The sequence below is a fragment of the Amphibalanus amphitrite genome, unplaced genomic scaffold (assembly GCF_019059575.1).
Source record: "Amphibalanus amphitrite isolate SeventyFive unplaced genomic scaffold, NRLGWU_Aamphi_draft 000091F_arrow, whole genome shotgun sequence".
Lineage (NCBI taxonomy): Eukaryota > Metazoa > Arthropoda > Thecostraca > Balanomorpha > Balanidae > Amphibalanus > Amphibalanus amphitrite.
The window spans coordinates 385,284-412,442 of NW_024881587.1; the positions used below are offsets into that span (position 1 = coordinate 385,284).

Sequence of the window (27,159 nt, forward strand, 5' to 3'; positions counted from 1 at the left end):
TACTTTCCCATTACTATATTTGCATGTAAACAGTACAATACCAAAAATACGTGTTGCCGTTATCTGAGCGGCCGCCAGACTGGTCCGCTGCCAGTCGGCTCCGGCGGCGCGCCCGGCTAGTCGCGGCCGATCTGGTGGGTCTCTGTGGGCGCGTCGATGCGCACGGCACTCTCGGCCAGCTGCAGGTAGGCGCGGTAGCGCACGCCGGCCGGCGTCGTGTCGCAGTGGTAGTGACCGCCCTCGCCGTGCTCGCTGAAACAGTGCGTGTGCTCCAGACGGAAGTCCAGGCCCTGCCGAGGGGTGCCAGAGCGGTCAGCGGCGCGGCCGGCGAGCGGCGCGATCACGGAGGATGACGGTGCATACGCGGATGTAGCCGGCCCCACGCGGCGTTAGACGACCTTGTGCGGTCGCGAAAAACGCGCCGGCAAGGCCTCAGCCGCTATTTTCCGCGTAAGCGGTCCGAGCGGTCAGGACGGTCACTACTTGGACCGATCGGACCGGGAAAGGGACGGTGCGACGGACGGGCGGCGCGCGGCCGGTGCCAGTTTCCTTGTTAGTGGTCATTGGCATGGAGCGCGCGGCGAGCGGAACCCGCGGCGACGCAGGGTCGGTAGCGGTCGCTTCAGCCAACAAAGACGCGCAGGGTGCATCGCTATTCGCTGCAGAATTGTGCGGAAGTTTTACAGGCTGCTGTGGGACTAAACCCGAAACCGACCTGGAAATGTTTCGGAAAAGGGTGGATAAAAATCCGAATTCCGTTCCGTAGCTTAGTTGGTAGACCCGGTGGTGAGGGCCCGGGCTCGAGTCGCTCCGGTGCTCGATATAGGCGACAAAGGTTGGAAAAGCCCTGCGGCGGGAGCAGCTGCAGCCAGTAAGTTCAATGGGAAAGGCCGTGCACAATTTTGATAGGTACCTACTGTGGCATCTAAATTATCCCGATACCCGGAATTGCCTCATCAGACTGTAGGGATGAGGACCTACTCAGCAAGATCACTTAGCGTAGGCTCCAGCTCAGTCGATTTGACCATTAAAACACTCGAGCTTAACCTATACCTACAAAAGACATGCTTGCTGAGCTCGATAGCTTCATTAGATAAAATTCTGTCTAAATGTCCGATCAGAACGCTGACGTAAGCGACGCCCACGTAAACGCCGCTTTGCTTAACCCGCGCCCCACTGGGGGTCCTGGATTTCCACGCCCTGCTGGGGGGTGTTTGAACACCCCCCCCCCCCCTTCTAACTCGGCTCCTGGGCCACGTAGCGATACGCGATACGCGGAAGGCGACGTTCGAAAGAGCGCCAAAAAAATAATGACGAAATCACATTGGCCACTTTTTTGGTCAGGTCAAGGGTCAAGTCACCAGAGGCAAAATTTCGCCGATTTTCAGGTCGAATGTCGACAATTTCCAAGAAGCTAACGCATAACCCGGAAACCAATAGAGCTATAGCGCCGTAGAAAATCGCATTCGATAGCCCTATTAACGCTCTTTCTGAGTAATTCCTCAAATTTGACCTGATGTCAACAGTTTTGCCTGCAGGGGGCAAAAACTGTCAAATAGCCGATTTTTGCGGAAACAGTTTTTCTGCAATAACTTTTGATCCAAGCCTTGCACGAGGTTACTTTTACCGGCATCGTGTTCCTCTCGTCAAGGCGCATCGAATGAACTACAACTTGACCTTGAAAGGTCAACTTGAAAATTTGACCTCAGGTCAAGGTCATTACTGACCGAAAATGGTCATGTTGCATATCAGTCGATCCGTATCGTCGAGCTGAATACATCTAAGGCGTTTTCATTGCTCTAGCATGCCTCTATCAAAAGTTATTTGCGAAAAACTGTTAGATACCATTCGTGACCTGAGATGACCTCAGGGGCATAAACAGGGTTACTGATATCATTTTCATGTTCAGTGTGTCTAAGTTACTGTTACCCTAGTGTTTGGGAGTGTTTATAATGGCTTTCGTCCAAAAGCGGCGCATTTCAGTTTTCTCCCTGTCGCGACCGGGGGGTACTGTGCGTTTGTTGCCTAGCAACGAAATTGTTGTCATATTTTTGTGCTTAGAAAATTAAGGAAAAGGGGGCTTTTGGATGAGAAACTGATTGAAACGGGGTCATTATTATAGCTCATTCTGAAACAGTGAAAGTAAATATGCAAAGCCAAGGACGATGCATTCACTGATTAAACAGACAGAAATGGAAGACAGAGAAGAAGAATCTGCAGATAGACGACGTAGTTTTGGTCGTCAACAGTCAGAGTCCTAGAGGATACTGGGAATTGGGACGCATCACAAGAGTCTACCCAGGCTCTGACGGAGGAGTCAGATCAGCGGAAGTGAAGACAAAGAGTGGGACGTATGTTCGCCCGACAACGAAGTTGTGTCTCTTGGAGAGTCTCAACTAAGCCTCTAAATCGGAATCATCGGAGAATCCGTGCGACGGGGTGCACGGCCAACTGGCCCAATATGTGATGCTCATGTGAGACGAACCGTGAAAGTAATGTTGATCTTGATGGAGGGGGTACGTTCTGTGTTCGAAGACATTGATAATGATCCGCGTGGCTAGCACCCACATTTGTGACCTGCGTAAGGTCAACGCGAGCCGTGACAGAATCGGCATGGGCCGTTAGTGCTCAGAGCTGACACGGTGTGGTCGTTAAGTGCAGAGTGAAAGACACCGAGGGGTGTCAGGAACGTGTGGCCTGTATCGCGAGTGACATGTTTCGTGTTCCCCCTTGTGAACACTGGTGGGGGAGGATGTCGCGACCGGGGGGTACTGTGCGTTTGTTGCCTAGCAACGAAATTGTTGTCATATTTTTGTGCTTAGAAAATTAAGGAAAAGGGGGCTTTTGGATGAGAAACTGATTGAAACGGGGTCATTATTATAGCTCATTCTGAAACAGTGAAAGTAAATATGCAAAGCCAAGGACGATGCATTCACTGATTAACAAGTGTCAAAGTGACATTCAAGAAAGGTTTATCTTTATGTTTCAACTTATTTCTTAGTTTATTTTCTCTCGTTAGCCGCAATGTGCGACTTTTGGAACGGTGTTTTTCATTTCGATCAAGGAGCGAAGTGGATCAAGCCTGTACCAAAATAAACATTGATTTCGAAAGTGCATTTGCGGCATTAAGTTTCATATTTTTTAACGGCTAACGGTGACAGTTCCAAAATGTTTGCAAAACTCTAAGATGAACTGCACAGCATAAGTTTAAGAGAAGCTGCTCAGATATAAAGTAGCATGATGCAAACCAATGTAGCGTCTGAATTCAAGTTATCAACTTTGATTAAGATACACTGATTTATTTGCACCAATCATGTCAGCATCTGATTTCAAAAGGAAGCGTGGGAGGATGCTGTCAAATCTCACCAGAGTAAGAAGACGAGCCCTAGTAATGATTGAAAATAGAGGCTCTAGGACGCAGCTGGTCGACATGCTTAAGGAGCTGGACGCTGCACTTGAGTCTTTAGAAGAAGTGAACGAAGAGCTCAAAGAAGCAATAGCAGAAGATGAAGCACTTGTTCAAGAAGCGGTCGATTACATGAAGGTTGCAGAGCAGCAACACGACGAAGCATATCAATGCATACGAGAATATTTGAAATCCAGACAAGGTGAAACACCATCTATAGTGTCGGGCTCAATTCAGTCTCACCAGTCCAGCAGCTCGTTAGCTGCTCGAAGCGCTGACATTGCTTTTCAAGTGAAAGAAAAGGAACGTAAGCTTCTGGAGCGGCGACACCTGAGAGAAAGGGAAGAACAAGAGTTGCGAAGAAAAAATGAGCTTCAAGCCGCTAAAGATGCCGAAGAGTTAGCCAGGCTAGAAGCGCGCCTTACCGCAGCTGCTGAGAGTGAGTTCAGCTGGGACCGCAGAAAGGATTTTGATGGTGAGGCATCCGCAGTTGAAGAGCAAGGAGCTCAAACCGAAGGCGATTCCCCAGCTGAAAAGGAGTCTGAAGATGACAGCCCTGAAGTGCATGTGCCTATTCTGCCGTCCAGCGCCCGTCCTGTGCCAACGCAATCTGAATCTCTGTTCGCAAGAAGTCTCCCAAGAATCACGCTGCCAAACTTCAGTGGTAGTCCGGGAGAGTGGCCAAGATGGTTCGCGCTCTTCCGAACATTGGTGCACGATCAAGCAACCTTAAACTCCACTGAAAAAATGGCGCATCTACAAAACGCAGTAACGGGTCCGGCGCAGCAGCTGATCAGTGGGATGCTCTACGAAGGGACTCTCTATGAAGAAGCGCTGCACGCGCTAGAAAACCGCTTTGGCAGACAAGAGGACATTGTGCAGGCGAAAATGAAGGCTATCTTTGCATGCCCGTCGCCAGCAGATCTAGATCTGCAAGGATTGGAACGGTTTCACTCAGCTGTTCACTCTGCCGTAACAGTTCTTCAGAACCTGAAGTACGAAGGAGACCTTCAAAGCACAGAAAACCTGCGTAGAATAGTGGAGAAGTTGCCGCAAGAAATGAAGCGCGTTTGGAGCGCACACGTCGTTGAAATGGAGCCGGCCCGAGCTACATTGATCAACTTCGACCAGTGGCTCACAAAACAAGTGAGGATCTCTCAGAAGCTCACTGCCGTGACAATTCAAGACACTGATCAAGTCAAAAAACGCGCCTGGCAGTCCAGACCAGCAACTGGAGCACAACATCAAAAGACAAAAGAAAAGACACTGGCGACACTGGCTACAAACACTACAGCCTCACTCGATTCTGACACTTGTGTGTGTTGCAGCGGGAAGCATCATTTGAAGGACTGCGAAGCATTCAGAGCGCGAGACGCCAATGGCCGAGCTGAGCTAGTGTTCAGCTCAGGAATGTGCTTCATCTGCTTAAAGAAAGGCCACATGAGCAGAAATTGTGTCTTTTCTAAGAAGTGTGGAATAGACGGGTGCAGGATGAAACACCACAAGATGCTGCACGGCAGTCACCGTGTAAGGCCTCACGGTGGTGACCAGAGAGTCATAGCCGCAGTAACGGGAAACCGACCAGCAGAGGGAATGACGCTTCTCCAGATAGTTCCCGTTCGAGTGCACGGCCAAGATGGAAGATTTAGAGACACGCTGGCCCTGCTAGATCCAGGATCTCAGACCAGCTTATGCTCGGAAGCAATCATCAGAGATGTGAAGATTTCAGGCGAAGCGCAGTCGCTATGCATCGAAAATGTTGAAGGACGAGGAAGTACCAAGAGGTCTGAAAGGGTCCAGCTGACTCTGAGTCCTTTGTGCGAAGGTCAAGATGTTGACCGCAAGATCCTTGTTCCTGAAGCGTTCTCTGTGCCGCGAGTAAACGTCCGAGCACAGCACATTCCTAAACGATTGAAAGATGACTGGAAGCATCTACAAGGCATAAACATACCTGACTGCTCACAGGGAACAGTGGAGGTGCTTCTAGGCGCTAATGTCCTTGAAGCCGTTCTTCAACGCGAAGCCAAAGTTGGACGAGCAGGAGAACCGGTGGCGGTGCGCACGGCATTTGGCTGGACGTTGACCGGCACGATCGCTGGTTTCGTCCCACCTCAAACCAGAGAGGTGATGTTCATCCACCGTGCGGAACAGAAGACAGGCATCTCGGAGAGTGTGTCGAAGAGTGGTGGAAGACTGATTCATTTGGCACGAAAGTTGAGCTCAAAGGGGAAGCTTCAGCAGAAGACCTGCGGGCATTGCGTCTCCTAGATACATCAGTGAAGAAATGCGGAGACCGATACGAAGCAGGACTTCTTTGGAAAGGCAAAAATCAGAGAATGCCTGACAACAGAGCATCAGCCATGAGAAGACTTCAGAGCCTTGAGAAAGGCTTGTTACGTAACCCGGAAAAGGCTAAGGCGTATGAAGCCGAGCTCCAAGCTTATGTTGAAGCGGGGCACGCACGCAAGCTGTCTCAAGAAGAAGCCGATCAGCGTTTGAAAAGGCGCTGGCTTCTACCACATCACGCGGTAGTAAACCCCAATAAACCCAAGCTGAGGGTAGTCTTTGATGCTGCAGCGACACACCTGGGAGTGTCCCTGAACAGTGAGCTGATGAAGGGACCGGACATGCTGCAGAATCTGGTTGGAATTTTGCTCCGCTTCAGAGAGGAACAGACTGCCATGGTAGCAGACATCAAGAAGATGTTCCACCAGATCAGGATTCGCCAGGAAGACCAGCCAGCATTAAGTTTCTGGTGGCGAAACCTTGACACCACACGACAGCCTGATATGTACCAAATGCAAGTAGCAATATTTGGCGCGAAGTGCAGCCCAGCGATCGCAAATTTTGTACTACAGAGAGCGGCAGAAGACGGCTGCACTGGCACAGAAGAGTCCACAGCAGCCAAGAAAGCGGTTCAGACCAGCTTTTACATGGATGACTTCGTCAAGTCAGAATGTTCCAGTGAAGCTGCACTCAATATGAAAAGAGAAGTCTCCAGCATCCTCGCCAAAGGAGGGTTTTGCCTCACGAAGTGGATGAGCAATGAGGAGAGGGTGCTGGCTGAAGTCCCGGTTGATGAAAGAGCTGTCTTGAAGATAGACTCGTCGGGCAAGTCGTACTGCAGCGTTTTAGGATGCAAATGGACCCCGCAGGACGACTACCTGGCCGTCAAGTGTAGCGTAGTCGCGGTGCCGCCGACGAAGAGAGGAATCCTGAAGCAAGTCGCGTCTATGTTTGATCCTTTAGGGATCGTGGCGCCCTACACACTAGTGGCGAAGAAACTGATCCAGAGTCTCTGGGAAAGAAAGCTAGGCTGGGATGAAGGAATCACAGGAGAAACCCTACATATCTGGAGACGCTGGCAAGAAGAGCTTCAGCATGTTGAGGACGCATGTGTTCCACGGTGGTATGGCGCGCCGGAACAAGAAGTTGACGCTCAGTACGAGCTGCACATGTTCAGCGACGCCTCCGAATTAGCGTTCGGTACCGTAGCATACATCAGAGTATTGTCCAGCGGCTACTATCACAGTCGCTTTGTGATGGCTCGCACTAGGCTCGCACCTCTGCGACAGCTGTCGATAGTCCGACTTGAGCTGCAAGGTGCCGTCATGTCAACAAGAGTAGCCAGTCTTATCAAAAGGGAAATGAACTACAACTTCAAGCGAATCGTCTTCTGGACAGACAGTCAAGTGGTGCTGCAGTTTTTGAAGAACGAAAGTCGGCGATACCACACATTTGTGGCGAATCGTGTATCTGAGATTCACGACACGACAAGCCCAGATCAGTGGCGCTTCGTGCCAGGCTCAGAAAATCCGGCAGATCTCTGCTCAAGAGGAAAGTCTCTGTCAGAGTTGAAAAACCAGCAAGAGTGGTGGCTAGGCCCAGCGTTTCTAGAAAGCAAAGAAGAGCACTGGCCACCACAAGAAGACGTAGGAGACATCAGTCCAGACTGTGTAGAAGTCAAGAGGTCAGCAGCCATCTGTGCGACAAGTCATGCTAGTTCACCAAAAGAAGAGATCACTTCTCTACTGTCCCAGCTCATAGACCCGGCGCGGTTCTCTTCATGGACTCGTTACAGACGCATTGTCGCATGGATAAGGCGATTCATCAGCAACGTGAAGAGCAAGGTTGCTGGCACAGAAGTCATTGATGGTCCACTACGCAGCGCAGAAATTGATGCGGCTGAAATCAGCATAATAAAGGACGATCAAGAAACCTGCATGAAACAAGCTAGTCTCGACCACCTGTCTCCATTCCGAGATCAACACGGCCTCATGAGAGTTGGTGGGCGCCTGAGCAAGACTTCGTTAGACGAGTACACGAAACACCCCGTCATTCTTGACGCCAAGAGTGAGATCACCAGACTGGTCATTGTCGATGCACATCAGCGAGTCATGCATTGGGGATTGGAAAGAACACTTTGTGAGCTGAGATCGAAGTACTGGGTGCAACGGATGCGGTCAGCTGTGAAGAAGCACCTGTGGAAGTGTGCATTCTGCCGTAACCGCCGCGCCTCGCCTCAGCCACCCAGGATGGCAGACTTGCCAGAGGCCCGTCTAGACATGAGACGTCCGTTCAGCACAGTCGGACTCGACTTTTTCGGACCTCTGACGGTGAAGAAGTTTCGAAAGACAGAAAAGAGATATGTGCTGCTGATCACATGTCTCGCCACTCGGGCCATCCATTTGGAGCTAGCTGCTTTGATGGACACCAGTAGCTTCATCATGGCCTTGCGCCGCTTTATCGCACGAAGAGGTAGACCTCGAACTATCTACTCGGACAATGGCACTAATCTAGTCGGAGGCGAAAGAGAACTGCGAGAAGCCATCGAACATTGGAATCAGGCACAGATATCCGATGCCTTGAGTCAGAGAAACATCCAGTGGGTGTTCATCCCGCCAGCCGCCCCGCATATGGGCGGTGCATGGGAGCGTCTGATCGCCTCGGTGAAGCGCTCCCTCAAAGTGGTTCTAGGAAACAAATGCGTCTCGGAGGACGTTCTTCAGACGACCCTAGCGGAGGTCGAATTCATGATCAACGGCCGTCCTCTGACCTACATTAGCAGTGATCCTCAAGACCCCGAACCTCTTACGCCCAACCACTTCTTGTTGGGCTCATCTGATGGAAGAGAAGGACTACCGCCAGGGGTATTCAATGATGCTGATGCTGATGTTGTTGGACGGAGGAGATGGCAACAAGTACAGATCCTCGCTGAACATCTGTGGAAAAGGTGGCTCAAGGAGTACCTTCCTACGCTGATAAACAGACAGAAATGGAAGACAGAGAAGAAGAATCTGCAGATAGACGACGTAGTTTTGGTCGTCAACAGTCAGAGTCCTAGAGGATACTGGGAATTGGGACGCATCACAAGAGTCTACCCAGGCTCTGACGGAGGAGTCAGATCAGCGGAAGTGAAGACAAAGAGTGGGACGTATGTTCGCCCGACAACGAAGTTGTGTCTCTTGGAGAGTCTCAACTAAGCCTCTAAATCGGAATCATCGGAGAATCCGTGCGACGGGGTGCACGGCCAACTGGCCCAATATGTGATGCTCATGTGAGACGAACCGTGAAAGTAATGTTGATCTTGATGGAGGGGGTACGTTCTGTGTTCGAAGACATTGATAATGATCCGCGTGGCTAGCACCCACATTTGTGACCTGCGTAAGGTCAACGCGAGCCGTGACAGAATCGGCATGGGCCGTTAGTGCTCAGAGCTGACACGGTGTGGTCGTTAAGTGCAGAGTGAAAGACACCGAGGGGTGTCAGGAACGTGTGGCCTGTATCGCGAGTGACATGTTTCGTGTTCCCCCTTGTGAACACTGGTGGGGGAGGATGTCGCGACCGGGGGGTACTGTGCGTTTGTTGCCTAGCAACGAAATTGTTGTCATATTTTTGTGCTTAGAAAATTAAGGAAAAGGGGGCTTTTGGATGAGAAACTGATTGAAACGGGGTCATTATTATAGCTCATTCTGAAACAGTGAAAGTAAATATGCAAAGCCAAGGACGATGCATTCACTGATTAACAAGTGTCAAAGTGACATTCAAGAAAGGTTTATCTTTATGTTTCAACTTATTTCTTAGTTTATTTTCTCTCGTTAGCCGCAATGTGCGACTTTTGGAACGGTGTTTTTCATTTCGATCAAGGAGCGAAGTGGATCAAGCCTGTACCAAAATAAACATTGATTTCGAAAGTGCATTTGCGGCATTAAGTTTCATATTTTTTAACGGCTAACGGTGACACTCCCAATGACTTACCCATTGACTTTTCTCCCATTGACTTATGGCATAATGGGGATTGGGGAGATCGCAAAATTGTCCTGACCTCAGGTCATCGATATCAAAATTCTGAGATATACATTTTGTACGTACTATTGCCCTTAGCAATCGCTGAAAGTTTCAAAGCGATCAGTCACTCGGTGTAGCTATGTATGGCAGACATCGAAACTTTTTTAGGTGAGTTCACTTCAAGTAACCTGGTGACCTGACCTTGAATGACCTTGGTCTGAAATTTTCACAACATGTGTAAAATAGACGCATGATAGGTGTGCCAAAAGCGGCTGCGCTATTCGCAAAAAAAAAACAGGGTGGTGTTCAAACACCCCCGCCCCCCAGCAGGCGCGGGTTAATACACATTGCTGGTAACAATCTGCGTATAAACCGACCACTTGAAACCCTTAGGTATCATTGACAGTTTGTACGTTGTACACAGATGGTCTTTGCTCCCCAAAATGCATTTAAAACGGAGACTTTCTATTGTCTAACTTCGAGATTCCCGAACATTGTTTTCAGTGATCAATTACAAGTGGGAATTTTAGCCATTGTGCATCGCCATATAAATAGCAATAAATTTTCCTTCACGCCCTTCATACGAATTTCGCCGCATGCCGGCCTCCCAGAGAACAACACGGATTTGAATATGTCACGCGACGCGCGCTCGCCGCTCGCTGGGAGTGCTCCAATTATCGGTCACGCCGAGCGGCGCGCGGATCCGGGCCGCGTCAACTACCGGCGCAGTACACTCACGAGCCTGGCATTCGCCGCCTCCCCGGTCACGAAGCATCCGGGACTGACCGATGGCCAGTCGCACTCGCGACCGATCTGCACTGGCACGCTAATGACATTTTAGACCTACTTAAGCTGGTACCCGCACCAAATACAGCATAACCGACGCACATGTGCCCTCTTGACACATTTCTAGCAACTGGTGCTTATGTAATGTTTTTACATAAGCACCGGTAACAAAACTTTTTGCATAGTTCTCTTTTTTGTTTTGAGCGATGTCTATCATAGATATGTCATGAAAATGTTCAGCAGTACACGTCAATAATCATGCAAAAATTTGCAAATTATACTTAATTATTTTCGAGCAGTGTGTTGTGCAATAGTGTATTAGTTAGTGCACGGACATGTGCGCCGTTCCGGGTCGCCCTTAAAGGGACCCTCCCACCTTCAAAAAAGTTTATGAATTGGCATGAAAGTGATGTCGCTCAGTTCAGAAAGAGCGTAAACAAATATCTACCAAATTTCACCGAAAAATATTCTCCGGTTTTCAAGATATTAGACTTTTACTTTTGTTTACTTTTTGGGATCTCCGCTGTTTCTGGCGACTTTATTTGGAAGCAATAGTTTGGCAGCTGAAAGTGCGGCACTTGTTGCGCGCAAAGCAGCATATACCACCGCGTGCTACAAAACGTTTTAGTCAAACATTTAAAAATCGTTAGATATCTGCACTGACGTCACACATTCAGAGGGGTATTCCAATGCATTAGCGCCTCTGAATCAAAATGCTGCAATTTTGAAATTCAATATTTCCGATTTAAGGCATTTCTCGATGTTGTGAGTGGCGAAACCGGTAATTGTGAGCCAGGGACCCCATTTTGGCTATCTCAACTCAAATCTAATGTTAAGGTGGGAGGGTCCCTTTAACAGTGTCCACTCCAGGCGAAAACTATCCTTACAAACTGCATAGTTAATACACCTTTTTGCATTTGAATTCAACCATTCGCCATAACTGTTTGAGGAGCCATTTCGACAATCGGCATTGAGCACAACTATTCCGGCGTCATGTGTTTCATTTCAGCCATTCAGCAAAACAGATTGAACACTGAAATGAGCGATGTGAACAGTTTGACACTTCGCCAGACTTCGGGCATTGAGCGAGCCAGCTCGGCATGTGACGAATAGTTTCGACCATTAACGATTTGTTTTGCACAATGTTGAACCATTCGTTCAATGTCGAATTATAGAGGAAGATCGCCGAATAGTTTTGCACAATGGTGATTCTTTGTGACCAACGGACCATTTGTAGCGCCACCTATATGGCGAATGTGTACAAATGTTTTGCCCAATGGTCAAAAGCTAACGCAAAAAGGTGTAGTAACTACGACACTATGAACATAAAAATGGCACCAGTGACCCTCTGGTTATGCCGCTGAGGTCATCTCAGGTCACAATGGTATCTAACAGTTTTTTCGCGAACAATTTTTGATAGAGGCATGCTAGAGCGATGAAAACGCCTTAGATGTGTTACGTTTAACGATACGGATGGATTGATATGCAACATAACCCTTTCCAGTAAGGTCATCATGACCTTGACCTGAGGTCAAAGTTTCAACTTGACCTTTCAAGGTCAAGTAATGGTTCATTCGATGCGTCTTGATGCGAGGAGCACGATACCGGTAAAAGTAAGCTCGTGTAACGTTTGAGTCAAAAGTTGTTGCAGAAAAACTCCGCAAAGTTGCCTATTTTATCAGTTTTTGCCCCCTGCAGACAAAATCGTTGACGTTAGGTCAAATCTGAGGGAAATACTCAGAAAAAGCGTTAATAGGGCTATCAAATGCGTTTTTCCGGGGAGCTGTACATCTATTAGTTTTCGAGTTACGCGTCGGCTTGTTGAAAATTATCGACAATCGACCTGAAACTCGGCGAAACTTGGCCCTCAATGACCTCTGGTGACCTGACCTCTGACCTGACCAAAAAAAAAATGACGGAAGTTTTTTAACGATCTTTCGAACGCCGTATTATCCGTATCGCTACGTGGCCCACAAGCCGAGTTAGAAGGAGGGATGTTTAAACACACCTTCCCTCATCCCCAGCAGGGCGTGGAAATCCAGGACCCCAGGCGGCGCCGAATCTATCGATAGTGTTTTGCTCATGTTTGAGAGGGTAAGTTGTGTAAGAAAGTGATGACGTCTGAGACCGTACCGGATCGGTGGAGAGGAGACTGGTGCAGCACACCAGCGGCGCCGACGCCTCGTAGAACCGCAGCCACTTGTTCAGGTCGTCGTCGTTTCGGATGGGCGTGGCGCAAAAGTCGGGCATCACGTGCACCTTCGCCTTGCCGGCCTCGATTAGGAAGACGCCTCCCATCGCTGTGGGTGCCGAGGTTGGGTTTGAGAGGACAGCGGTTAGATTTTGGACCACTCAGAGCGATTGGTCACAGCTTGTACCCGAAGTATGAATAAGTCTAGAAATAGATTATCAAAATATTTATATTTAGCCGGCGGATCTAAAAAAAGATTCGTTACTACGACGCGTAGACAGCAGGCCATAACAATGCAAACGTTTGGTTGACCGATGTTTGGAAAATTCGCTGTGAGGGCCTGCCATGAGGACGGGGGAAGGGCAGCCATCGGTCGGATGTTTGCCTAAAAATGTGTTTATAGTGCCACCTCCCGCCAGGTAGGATCAACAATGTACATCGACCTGAGCAAACGAGCGCTGTTTGTCCTACTCTAGCCCGGATGTTATAACGAACAATGCAAGGAAAATTAGGCTTATGATATGGAAAGCTACTGACGACCCCAATCTAGCGCAGTTATGTAAGCGAGATCTGCGCAGCACGATGCGTTACTATTGCGTTGATTACACCACGTGCATGCAACGTAATGTCCTCACGCAATGTCCTCGTTACATACCAACAGTGCGCTCGTTGTATCTGGCTTGTAACGCTTTCCGGAGACAGGATATGAAGTTATCCGCTCCAGTCCGTTTCTCGCAAACAATTTCAAAAACCTGGAACCGTTATTAGATGCCGTTAGATATGTATCGTCGATTTATAAGCATCTAATTTTGTTGGAAACATAACGACGACCGCATTTGGCATTCCTCCTCAGACAGTTGAAGTGCAAGTTTTTCAAAGTAATTGGATCACAGCTGAAATGGTTCAGCTGCAATTTTTAAACCTAAGGGGCCCGTTGCGGAGAACTTCTTTCGTCACCGGCTCACCGTCAACACTTGATGCCCTACGCCACCGTGTTGTCTAAAGGTGGCCGTCCACTACATAGTTAGGCGACCTTATTCAACCACCTCACCTTCCCGGGCTCCCCCTTGGAGACGAACATGTTGCAGAGCAGCGCGGAGCGGGCCTCGTCAGCGGGTAGCCGGGTCTGCACCATGGCCCCCTCCTCGACAGACACCACGTGACTCTTGTTGCACCGGCCCGCCTCCGTAATGGACAGGTTCGGAATCATCTGTTTGGGAAACGCGTGAAATAGTCAATCGGTCATGTGTGGGTATGTGATATCGGAACTGGCAAAGACGAAGAAAGTAAAAGCCGCTTATTCAATGCCGCAAGTGAGTTTTCATTTGAAACGTCTGTGACTGGCATGTTTTGCGTTGGGAGCCTGGGACTAAGTTCTGTTCTCGACTGGTCACTAGACGGCAGCTATATTTTAAATTTGGTTTTATTAAATATCAAAATTAATTCACATATTTCAAATAATAGGTACAATTTGCCAAACACGCCAAATCTAGCTATTACGTTCTGAACAAGAAATAGGATACCTAGCGCAACGAGAAATGAGATACTTTTTAGGCCTTTCGGTGTAAGAAAATGTCTTTCGGTCTGATAAAGGACTGATCGGCAGATGCACGATTGTTACCTCGGAGTTTTTGCCGACGTGCGGCCAGGGCCCTGCGCCGGCGCCGAGCAGCATGCCGTGCTGCAGGCCGCAGGCGGCCGGCACCTGCCACAGGCTGTAGAGCTTCTCCCGGCGTGGCGACGGGATCAGGTTGGGCACGCCGCCGACCTCGGCCACCCGCGGGGAGCCGCACAGACCTGCCGACAGTGCCGCCGCGCCGGCCGGTCACACACACACACACACACACACACACACACACACACCAGCAGCAGTCAGACGGGCACACAGCAGCGGACCGAGTTATGGCCTAGCTAATGGCTCTTGGCTTCGGTAAAGCCGTTAATTCAATATGCTGTGACCTGCAGCGATCCCTTTTCATTCAGACCCTATATATGGCCTTGATTCAGACCGTTCCCGCTAGGTTTGTCCCGTGGACTATCGACCAATCTCGGTTCATATATATTTCCGTTTTGGGCGCGATTGGTTAGGATCGGTCAAGGAAACGCCACCGCCCATCTGAAGATGTCAGGGAAACGGAGCTTATGTGTGGTGCAGCCAGGCATCGGTAAAATCCTTTTTGAAAGGATTGCATTCCCAATCCACATTCCTAGTGCCGAAGTGGATTCATTCCTACCCGCAATCCCCTTTTTCACTTGGATTGAGACCAAATCCGCAATCCTTTTTTGCAATCCTGTTGTATTATTATGTGCACTAGTGGATCTGGGGGAGGGAGGGGGGCGGGGGGAGGGATAGGGCCGTGCCTCCATCCCCAAATCACCCATTTCTAGTACCTAGTCTTGCGAGTAATTCCTATCTAAGGCACAGGTATTTTATGGGAAATATTTTTTGCCTCAAACACCCCCACATTGAAACCTCTACCCAACCAGTGTTTTATATTTCTGAAACTCGCCCTCAAATACGTAACTTTGCCCTTCCTATGTAGTTCATCAGCGTATATTATTTTGAGCGTTTAAATTAAAAGCGTTTAAATTATTTCAAGTTTAGATGTAAAGCCCTTGATAGCAAAGTACCTACATTAAGCCGATGAAGCCGATCTAATAATTTTCAATCGCAACAAACCATTTCAAAGCACTAATCAAACACAATCCGGATTGGATTCCAAAAAATGGAAGTATGATGCAATCCAATCCGCAATCAAATCCTGTTTTTTGGAATGGATTTCAAATCCAGGTGCAATCCACCAAAAAGGAATGCAACATAGGCGCGGGAGCCGGGGGGGCAGTGGGGGCAGCTTGCCCCCCCAACTCTGGGGCCGTGGGGGCGGTGCCCCCACAGCTTTGAGACGGAATACCACACTTTTTTTGCAAATGTTTTCTTTTTTTGTTGAAAAAGCCGAGGGGTGAAAAATAAGTGGCCTAAAACCGGTGAGAAAACTAGATTTGGGGGTACCCTAGGTTAATCTCTATTATGGTGTGCCCCCCCAGTCGGAAAGTAGTTCCCGCGCCCCTGGAATGCAATCAGGATTTTGCAATCCTGCAATCACAATCCTACCGATGCCTGGGTGCAGCCCTTGTTTTAATACGTGATAGTTAGGGGAAAGTGGGTGTATTGCGCCCTCCTAACCAATTGCGCCCACCAACATTCCCACGGATTCAATGGCATGTTTTGAATTTTGTGTTCGAAAACATTATTTTCCCCACTGGATAGTTCCTTTTATGGCCCAAGCTCCCCGAGGAAGCCAATCAGCAAGGCTCATTACGCCATCAAAGATGTTACGGCGTTTTCTTAGCTTTTTTGCAGTGTTTTGAACCGTTGGCTATAAAAATGTGTGATATTTGTGTGATTTTCAGAGTGATATTTAGAAAGAAAAACCCTTTTTTCATTATATTTCACTAAAACAGTTAATTTCCTTCAACATCTTTATGATAACTTCCACGCTTTTATTAAAAAGTACCTCAATTTTAATTGCGCCCATGGCAATTGCGCCAGGGGGGCGCAAATAGAATAATGGTGTAGCTGTTGTATATCACGACAGCATGAATGCATCATTAGCTGATTGCAATAAAGAAGGAGTTTAATGTCAGGCAGGGGAGCAACCCGCTGTCGTCAGTCCGCAAATTATTTCTCTCGTCAAACTTATAATGCAGCTGCCATTTAGGCTACGAACTTGTGTAATTGACAAAATACGACATTTTCAACATGGACTCAGGCGTGAGAGGTGACAGCTATGATAAAAAAGTAAAAACTGATGTCATAAAACTGTCGAAACAATAAAAATTATTGATTTTGAGAGAAACGATTGGAAATATAACCGTATAGGCGCATACGTTCACATATATCTAGTCGGTTACAGTAAAGTTTTCGTTGCACTTTTACAAGCGTACGAACACATGTAAAGTTATCTACCTGGGCAAAAAAACATCGCGATTTACACCTACATTTATTATTTAACCAGCGTGAATAACATTATGAATGTTAAAGTAAGCCGCAATGACATTAGACTGCCGGGGTGTATGCATTCCGTCTCATTCGCTTAGCCATGTTAAAGTATAGGGCGCAATTGGGTTCTAATTGCGCCATCCCCCTGGCGCAATTTACAGCAGTTGTTGGCAAATGCGCCCTTTTACATGTTTCTGAAAAAGCAGCTGTCAGAAGCAAACGAAACATTCTTAATTGATCGGGAGGCTCTTAAATCGTAGCCAATGAGTTCCTCTTTGAAATGGTCACCAATGCATGCTTATATCTCCAGCGGTTTTCTTACAATTAGCGTTTTTCCTTAAGGTGGCGCAATTCACCCTCCTTCCCCTATTCTTATTTCGGCAAAACAAACAAAAGGTCAAAGGCTGTTTTTTTCATACATTTTTATTAACACAATTCACATAAAACACAAACAAAAATAAGCATAAAACATTTTTGTGCTCCCAAGGTCAAAGGCTGTGTTAACAGGCGCTTGGAAATCATCGCGCAAAGATGCGCGATACTCCATGTCAAAGATTGAGCCCCTCAACAAGTAAACTTTCTTTACCTGACGTGTATCCAGGACATCGAAACCAAAATCGACGATGAGTCATTGCAATTACTTGCGGCTTCATAACAATACGAAGCAATTATCCATCCTTATATGGCCCCCAACTATGCACGCTATTATTACAGCCGATTTTCAGCTGCATCACAACTACCCAATCAGGTTTCGTCACGAAACAGCCGAAGTTCTCGGAAAGGTTATTCCTGTTTGTTCGACTTTATTCCGATAGGTATACCAGGAAAAAATCGAAGACGTCACTCCGTCGCGTACCTGCGTCACAACCGATCCTGTTCAGGCTTCAGAAAAATAAAATGATTAGGAAGATGACATCAATTTGCTAGGTCTGTTACCTACTTATCCTCGAAAACAATTTCAAAGTACATACATGGTAGCAGCTAGCAGCATAGCGACGCTTACAACCACGGTCATTGGTCAGCAGTCAATTATTACATATTGGATAATTAAGAATGATGGATACGGTTGAATTTATTATGCGAATACCTATAGGCCTCGGACTGTGCCGACGACTCGCTGCTTTGTATGTCGCTCTGAGCTCTCAGTACAGTATGTCTAAAAAGTATGTCCCCTGGTTTGGCTCTCCCACAGGAGGCGAATCGGTAACTTGGCTGAATCCCAGTTGCGGCACCCGGCCGCCAGGGTCGCTGCCGCGCGAGCGGCCTTGACCGCTCGCATGTCATTGGCAGTTCGGTCCCTCCCCATCTATACAGAGGTGGGGAGGGGAGAAGAGGGGAAGAGAGGGGAGGGAGCGGCATCTGCTCGGCACTGGGCGATACCTGGCTGACCCCGCCCTCCCTCGCTGACCTCCGTCCTGCCCTCAGGCGAAGACCGACTTCCTCGGCCCGTAGCGGCCGAGCGGAAAACCGAGCTCGCAGGGCGCGACTCCATTGGCCCAATCTTATAAATGGAATGCTGTCGTATTCACGGCATTAAATAATATTAATAGTGATACCAGCAGTGGATGTCGTAAAATACAGTCCAAAACAAACGAAAGCACACGATTGACGCATAATGCGCCCTCCCATTCAAATAAGCCCGCCCACTTCAATAGATGGTGTAGTTTCAATTCTTAGGGCGTAAAAGATGCAAAACACTACCAAACTTTTTTAGCTCGGCCACTGGGACCGGCAATATACAATTGACTGAAATGCATGAAAATCATTTTGCATTTAATAGCCGTTTCCTGCACCCAAACTTTAGCCAGTGACGCCCTGTCCATTCTAAAGCGTTTATAAGATTGGTCCCAGCACCCGATTTTATATGAGGAAGTCGTTTAAAAAGTATATTATCTCTAACCAATTTATTTATTATGGCCACTTTTACAGGACGTCTATAGAGCTTTGACTTTTACATTTCTTCCTCGTTCAGGAACAACGTTTTAACCCTCACCGGACCTTCAGGTTTTCTGAATACCGAGGGGGCGTTGGGGGGTTGGAAGTGAGGGAACAACCCCATTTGCCGATTCGCCCCTTAATGAGCTAGAGCCTCACGAAAGAAACGATCGTGCGCGTCGTTACGAAATGCAGCGATTGGTCTCCGATTTTACGGACCAGGATCAGCCGATGACTTCTGAGGTTAAGTCAAGTGGCCCAAGGCACAGGTTCGGTTTTTGGTAAATAACTTCGCTAAACATGATCGCAGATCCGCGATTTTAGCAGCATCGTGTTTGTCTAGCTCAGGCGTGTCGAATGGTATACTTTTTCTTCGGGTGAGATCAAGTTAAGGTGTTAACCTCGGGTCAAGGTCAGGTCACAGCCCGTCAGGTCACGAAGCTGGTCAAAGCATAGAGATCTTATATACAATTTAATTTAGGATAGTTTAATTCAAGTCGGTATGAATCCGATTTGACAATTTACTAGGTGGGTTTTGCAACGCTATTACTTCGGCATGTAATTATAAATCATTGCTAATTTCGATCCGGATGTCGTTATTCAATGCTGGCCTTTGCGCCCTCAGAAAAGTTTAGGTATAGTCATGAAGGCTTGCATTGACCCATACTTTCCATTTTTCAGCACCATTATTCGCCGTAGTTAACCAGGTATTTTTCTTCAGCTCTCCCCCGAATCATTTGGCTTAGACCCATGGCGTATCACCTGTGCATCGCTGATCGCAAGACGCACCTACCACACACAAGCTCACGATCCCCACGAACCCACATCAGCGTCCGTTCGCTTGGTGTGTGACCCCTTGACCTTTGGCCGCGACAACTGCCAGCTTGCCGGAGCACCCCTCCCAGCACGCGCTGCCCCGCCCGCTCCCCTCCCTCTCTCCCTTCCCCCCCCCCCCCGGGGTCGTTTCACGAAGGTTCGGGCTTACGCTACTACCGGCCGCTGCGCAGCTGTCACCTAGCGCTTGGGAATGTGTGGTCTGGTGCGGATTCAGCCAACTACCGGCTCGCGACACCAGCGCCACGTAGTGGCGACGGTACATTCTTTTTAGACATACTGTACATGTACAGGGTGATCCAAAAAAATTGGATCCCCTAACTTAAAATGTCTGTAAATCAGAAAATTTTCACTTTATTGACAAATTGCAAACACCATTAGAAAGAGCGTTCAATTTTCTATAAAACCAAGTTGGTTGTAATTAATTATTACTATAAATATTGCCCTAGACATATGCCTATAAAATTTGTGTCACGAAACTCAGTGAAACGGTTTTGAACATTATGCGCAAATCAATGATTGACGTTGCTGTTCTGAACATGTCGCTTGTTGGAGGTTCATAAATAAAAATAGCTCATTCACGTGCTATTGTAAGGAAAGGAAAGGCTGACGGCCTGCTGGGACCAGTTGTCCCAGAGACTGCTGACGCGCGCAGTCGGACTCGGAGCTGTCCCCAAGCAACTGCAGGCCTGCGTGACGGCCCACGGAGCTCGCGTTGAGCACATGCTGGGATGAACTGCGGAAGCTAGGACGCGTGTAACTGTTCTACTGTGTGCTTCTGTGTAAACTTTTATTTAATAAAATTGAATTTGGATGTGGTTTTATTCGCAAAAAGACAACAGATAGAGTGCTAACAGATTTCAGCGCATTGTTAACATTTGACGATTTCGTTTCACTCAGTTTTCTGACGCTCATTCCAAAAGCTAATAGTGCGCCAATGCTTTACAAGCATACATGCACCAATTTGACGTGATTTTATAGAGAATTTAATGCTCTTTCTAATGGTGTTCGCAATTTGTCAATTAAGTGAATACTTTCAGACTTATATACATTTTAAGTTAGGGGTTCCAAATTTTTTGGATCACCCTGTATATAATGTTTATGCATACCTATATATCACGGAGTTTGTCTATTTATGTAGTGTCGTGTCGCTAGTCTGGGTGTGGAGCCGCCATATCACAGAGGTCAGTCACCCATCAGCGTTGGCCGCGGCTCGCGCAGGCCAGACACGAGGTTGTCTCCGCACGAGCGCTGGGCCAGACGATTGTGCCACAGTGTAGGTGTAGGTATCATGTACATGTACGCCTAAACCTACTTCCGCAGACGGTGGACTGGCGTCACCGCCTGCTCGTGTGTCAGAACATTGACTGACACCAGCGGGGTGTGCGTAGGCCTGCGTGCGTGAAAACTGCACGGGAACGAGGTCAATCCCGCTCAATGGGCGAAGGAGCCTGCTCACCGCTAGGCGAATGTTGCGGATATTGAATGATACAGGATACTGCATTTCACTACAACGCATGGATTTGAAAGGCGGAAGTAAACATAAGGCGATAAAGAAGTGTCCATAACCATCAATGGACAACTCACATTACAATGCAAATAACAATGAAATGGAATCGAATGTTGATATTGATAGATGCGTTCAAACCGTACCAACGATAATTCCAGGCTCCAGCGCTTAGCGGCAAGGGTGTTCAGTCACTGTTCATGTTCCGTCGTTATGAACCCTCGCCCTGATGGGGTCTGCCGAGCAACGCGGTCTGATGGGGGGCATTTTGGCCCCCCCTAAGATCTCGAGAACCACGCAACATAGCGACAAGCGGCAAACGGCGTTGGATAGCCCCAACAAGGAACTACCTTGTGACCCAATTTCCTTGACCTCGGTCTAACCGATGACGTCACAGGTCAGGTTAAATGTCGAATTTTCACCGTTTACAGACATTTCAAGAAATACGTTGTAAAATCGAGTAAAATGCATGTCATTCAAAATCATCGGTGGGGCATTGTCCATAAAATACGTATTTTGCTATTTGAGGTCACTGATACCAGGTCAGGTCACAGAGGTCAGGTCACTGATGGTCAAAATATGAAAATATTATGTGATACATGTTTTATGGTTCATTTTATATGACAAATGCGATTAGGTATATGGGCCAGGCAACCTATGGGGCCAGTTTAGGTTATGTTCTGGTGAAGCTCAGGTCAATAAGGCCAATAAGGTCAAATTTCAAACTTAATATTTTTGCATAAAATGGGTATCAATTCGATGCAGCTCGTCACGGGGAGTCTAATGAAGGTCTTTGTTTTGCGCTACGTGGCCTAGAATTGCTAAAAATCAAGTCAAAAATTTGACGTCATCAATTTTGAGCAGTTGTTTCGCTATAACTTGGCCAAAGAAGGAGGTATCGATCTAAAATTCGGTATGTAGATAGAAGAGGGTAAGGACTATTACATATATTCCGTTTTTTCGAAATTCAGAAAACTTTTGGGATTTTTTTTTGCTATTTTATCAAAAAATCATATTTTTGATTTTTGGGGGGTCAAAATCACATAAGTTTGAAAAGCTGGGATAGCAGTTTTGTAGCGCCGTTTTTCTCTACACGACCATATAAATAACTTTGAAATTGCTCGTTAGCTGTAGCTTTTGTCAGCGTTTCAAGGCCTCATGTTTTTTGCTCATTTTTGCTCGAGGATGACCTCAGTTTGACCTCAATAACTCCTGACCTAAGATGACCTATGACTTGACATTTTGTATAAAAGTGTCAAATTGATGTTTCAAAAGGTGCTGAAAATTTAGCGTTTTTTCGCCATTCAGGAAAAACCACAGGGCGGGGGGGGGGCAAAATGCCCCCCCCCATCAGGCCGCGGGTTCCTCGCCGGACCTACTGGTTTTCTACATTCACGCCGGCCGAGGGGGGGGGGTTGGTACGACCCCCCTCCCTCCCCCCCCCCCCCGCCGTTTCGCCCTTGATGGAGTTATAGCCTCGCAGAAAAACAAGCATGTGCGCCGCTACGAGACGCAGCGACTTGTACCCGATTTTAACCCACGCACCGACGGGGGGGGCGGATATTCGCCCCCCGCCCTTAGGTTTTTTCGCGAAAAGCGGGAAAACCGCGGCGCTACGCACCGCGAAATTTTGTACGACTATTCTCTCATCAATTTTACACATGGTGTGCAAGTTTGAACCTCCTAACTTTTAAGGTCAGGTCACCAGGTCACTTTGAATGACCCAACCTCAAGTCACTTTTTTGCAACTTTGTTACCGTGGCAGAGCTACAGGAGATGTCGGAGGCCTTTGAAAGTCGCAGGATGTTATAAGGTCATTAGTAGCTACATTTTTTATATCTCGGAATTTTGATATTGATGACCTAAGGTCAGGTCAATTTCTCGACCTCCCCATTATGAGTCAATGGGGAAAAATCAACTCCCTGTTTTTACCACTAAAACGGGTCGGAATGGCCCTATAAACCATACATGACTTCATATACGATCAACCTTCACTACCTTGAGGTCTGTTTTGTTGTTGGGCAGCTGTAAGGTCATGTGACGTCATCAAAGGTCACCAAAGGTTTTTTGCCAATAACTCCGTACAGGAACACGATACAGCCGCGCGGATGGTCTCATTGTGTTCAGCTCGTCGAGGCGCATCGATTGATATACATGATGACCTCGAGGTCACGTGACCTGAGGTCAACCTTTGACCTCGACCTTTCGAGATCAACATATACATATACCATTCGATGCGGATTGACGAGAGAATCACGATGATGCCCTTAGTTTGTTCCTATCTTGATTAGTTCGAAAGTTATTCGAGAAAAACTCTCCATATCTAGCGCCGCCATTTTGACTTTTTTGACCCCTGTGACGTCATCTTTGACCTGACCTGAAAATGACCTTAGTAAAAATTGTAGACCTTGTCCGTGCGTATCCCATGCTGTTTACCGCTTGTCGCTACCTTGCTCCGTTCTCGAGATCTCAGGGGGGGGCGGTCATCCGAGTTGGCGGTACTAAGTTGGCGCAGTCGGTGCGCGGGTTAAGGCCTCAGGTCAGCCGGTAACCTCTGAGGTCAGGTCAAGTGGCCCAGGGCATGGGCTAGATTTCTGATAAATTACTTTTCAAAAAAAAACGGCCGTAGAGCCGCGATTTTGGCATCATCGTGTTCGGCTTGCTCAGGCGCGTCGAATGGTATATGTAGGTACGTTTTGTTCGGGTGAGGTCAACTTAAGGTGTTGAGTGTTGACCTCGGGTCAAAGTTTGGGCAGAGCCCCCAGGTCACGAAGCTGTTTGGAGGTCATGTTGCGTATCATTTGATTCGACAGGTCTTTTTGAGTCCATTGGTGGCTTTCCCGATTCGCAAGCTCAATTTGAATGGGAGTTATTGAAGAAAAACTCTTTATGACCCTAGTGACGTAATGAATGATGTCGCGTAAGGTTAACGTTGCAAAAGGAGTGCATGAGATCACGATTCACGATTCTGTGTGCTTTTGACAGTTTGAGATCGTTTCCGGCGCCAAAATAGTAGTTTTCATTTTCCCCATTTCCCCATTTTCCCCAATATTGAGGTCACGTGACCGACCTGACCTCATGTGACTTTCAGGAAAAATCCGAGATATACATGTTGTGAGACCTCTGGAGGATACTAAGTCCTGTAAGTTTCATCTCCCTGTGAAAGCTGCTCTGGCACTGAGGGCGTTGCGACGACTTATGAGGACCGTGCAGAGGTTCACTTACGAGTATGACGTCATAGGTCAGCGACCTGACCTGACCTGAAAATGCGGTTGGTGTCACAAGATCCGGCTTGAATCAAAGGTTAGGTATGGCAAGTTTCGGCTGTCTATCGCCGGTGTGTTCTGAGTTATCGCGAAAACTCCCTGGGGGGGGGGGGGGGGGCACCCACCTCCCCCCTCGGCCAGCGAGGGTTAAACAGTTTTTATTCGTGGTACTTGTCACGTCTACCTAATTATGCATAACCTTGCCGATATTCAATGCAAATGTGTTAATACATCAATTTGCCATCATTTTACCTAAAAGATTCGGGAAAATAAGCGGAATCAACCGCTCGAATATAAAACACTCGAATACCTGACGTGAAAACCGATATGGCACGCAAGAAATGCGACAAAACACTTAACTGACACGACTTCACGCATATAGGCATCGTTACTAGGGCTTTGATTTTACCTCATGCATAAAGATCGACGCAAAGCTAGAAAAATTACCGTGGCGCCGCAAGACAGGTTACGGCCGTACGCACTCCACGAGGCGGACTGCCTGTGAGCTAGACTGCGCCGCACGACGTTATTGCAGTGCGGAACAGCATGCCCAGATATCAGATGGCGAGATCCAGCAGGATAAAGTCGCGTTAGGAGCGCCGAGGCTGAACCCAAAAATGCTTTCAAATTATACTTTCATGGGAATAACGAAACAATCGTATGCCATCCATGAGTACTGGGCATTGATGATTGAAGCAGATATATTAGACGGCATTTTCGCACTAATTATAAACCAGAAATAAAGCACGTTTAACGCTCACAGAACCTACCATTGTTTTTCCACGATAAAACCTCTCACAGATGTAATTCGATAGTGTTGGTTCGTATTACCGGATGTCTCAATCAACCCCGGCCCAAAAGAATTATGAAGTATAAACTATGGAAGTCGCTTTATGTGAAACCGAGCCTTATAATGTTGTGTGCCTACCGATACCACGAAGCCCGGCCGGGCCACCCACCTGTCCTCGGAGGTCCCTGTGTTGTTTCGAGTGCCCCTTTGACCCGTCCGTTGGACTGTGGTCTGTGTGTGCCTGTGGACTCACCCGGTGCCGCCAGGTTGAAGGGCCTCTGAGTGAGGTCGGGGCAGTCGACCACGCGCACGGTGGCATCGGCGAAATTCTTCCGCAGTGCCGACTGCAGAACTGTGGAAACACCAGCAGTAGCCCAGGTCAGCTGATCCAGTGTTATCTGACATGAAGACTTTGGATACATTTCAAAGAATGAGTTTTCAGATACATCGCCGATACCAAACGATGCATTTATTTTCATGTAAAGCATTTAAATTGCACACATCGGTTCGGTACGACTCTAAACCTACACGTTTAACCACAATGTTTCCTCACACTACCATATAACATATTTTGCCCTTTTTTGTTCGTTTTTGCATCAAATGGATAGAACTGTGATTGTTCCAGTTCAAGTCACGGTCCTTAAAAATGAAATAACTGTATTTCCTCACAATGGCAGCGCTATGCAAATGTATAAGTATCCTCCTTTTTATAAATAGGCCGGCACCTAATGATAGGGATAGATAGGTCTAAAGATATGCGAAGGCATGTACAGTTTACCACAAAGTGATGTTCCACTTTCACAGGCAATTAGTTGCCTGGGATGATTGGCTGTGCCGCATCAAACTAACTGCGATCACAGTTAAATGCTGTGACCCAATGCTCACAAAAGACACGCTTACTTAAATAAATGGCACAACTTAGCGTTCCAGTCTGAGTCAACTGATAGCTTCTGAAGAGTGGAACATCATTCTGTAGTCAACTGTACTCTAATCCTGATGTGACTACATATAGATAAACACATGCACAGCTCAAGACATGGTAACTAAATAGTTTTCAGAAGGCACAAATACCCACAGTTTTGGACAAAGGATGACCGATCATGCCAAAAAAGATACTACCTATCGACAACGGCATCAAAGTATTTTACGATATCCAGGTAACATTCCAGGAAACATTCTTGATGCGCAGACAGCTGTGCTCAGCGCTATAAGATCGCGGCCACAGGCTTTCAGTCTAGAGGTTGAATCCTTGTTGGTTTCCGCAGGTAACTCAGATTTGACCAGCTCTTTTTCTAAAGATGCTATCGGCACCTGTTATGATTGTCTGTCAAAGCAAGAAAATGACAATTCTTGTAGGTACTGGGCACTGGCATACACCTGTTTGTTCTATTGAAGCGGCGGGGTGCGTCGTTGTTGGAGGAAGTGTATGCCTAAAGACAAAGGAAAACTTGGCGGACTTTTGGACAGCTTGATGCATGCATCAGCAGCAGCGTCCGTGGGAAGCATTTGACGGATTCGGCAGCTGCAAGGGGCTGGTCGCCACAGTACCCACAGGTGTCCGAAAAATGAGTCAATGCTGATAACGTTCATGAGGATTACAATTGAACCGTTCGACACAGGAATTTGGCTGTTCGGCGGCTAACCAACGTCCGTTGTGTGTGTCAAAGACCGTCTCGGAGTGCCCGGGGTGGATGCGGACGATGGTTGCTGTCCGGAACCTCGAACCGCGGTGCCGAACGGATGGCCGATAAGGTACGCTGAATGTTTCAGTGAGCCGATCGTCGGCCAGTAGGGCCGGAGGCCGCTCGCCACGAGCCGCCGCGCCAGGGAGTACGGACGGGGACCAGCCAGCAGGCACGAGTTCAACAGGGTCTCGTCTCGTCTCGGGGGTGTGACTCATCAGTTAGTACTCACCGACGGCCAGCTCAATCTGCGGGGGCTGGTACAGGCTCTGACACTTCACCGTCAGCTGTTCCATGTCCAGGGTGGTCGCCATGGTGACTGTACTGAGTCTGTCCGAGCTATCCTTGCGTTACTGCCGACCGGAGCTCACACGGCCCACAGCACGGCGCGGGTCGCCGCCGGGACACCGACGAGGGCTCCGACCTTGGTGCCCCGCCCTCCCGGCGCCCGCGCAGACGCAGTCCCGCCCCAAA

The 27,159-nt window shown here is 47.9% G+C and overlaps 1 protein-coding gene across 2 annotated transcripts; it reads right to left on the reverse strand.

The window, feature by feature from the left end:
* On the reverse strand, nt 1-27,159 carry LOC122380090 (ester hydrolase C11orf54 homolog). Of its 2 annotated transcripts, XM_043362908.1 has the most exons (7): nt 26,918-27,159; nt 25,257-25,355; nt 14,293-14,468; nt 13,723-13,881; nt 13,327-13,423; nt 12,614-12,780; nt 1-290 (listed from the first exon to the last, which is right to left on the reverse strand). In XM_043362908.1, exons 1-7 carry the CDS (start codon nt 26,997-26,999, stop codon nt 117-119), a joined length of 954 nt encoding a protein of 317 aa, XP_043218843.1. In that variant the 5' UTR covers nt 27,000-27,159; the 3' UTR covers nt 1-116. The 2 variants fall into 2 exon arrangements, with proteins under 2 accessions (XP_043218843.1, XP_043218844.1); XM_043362909.1 differs by lacking the exon at nt 25,257-25,355 and having other exon boundaries at nt 26,918-27,141.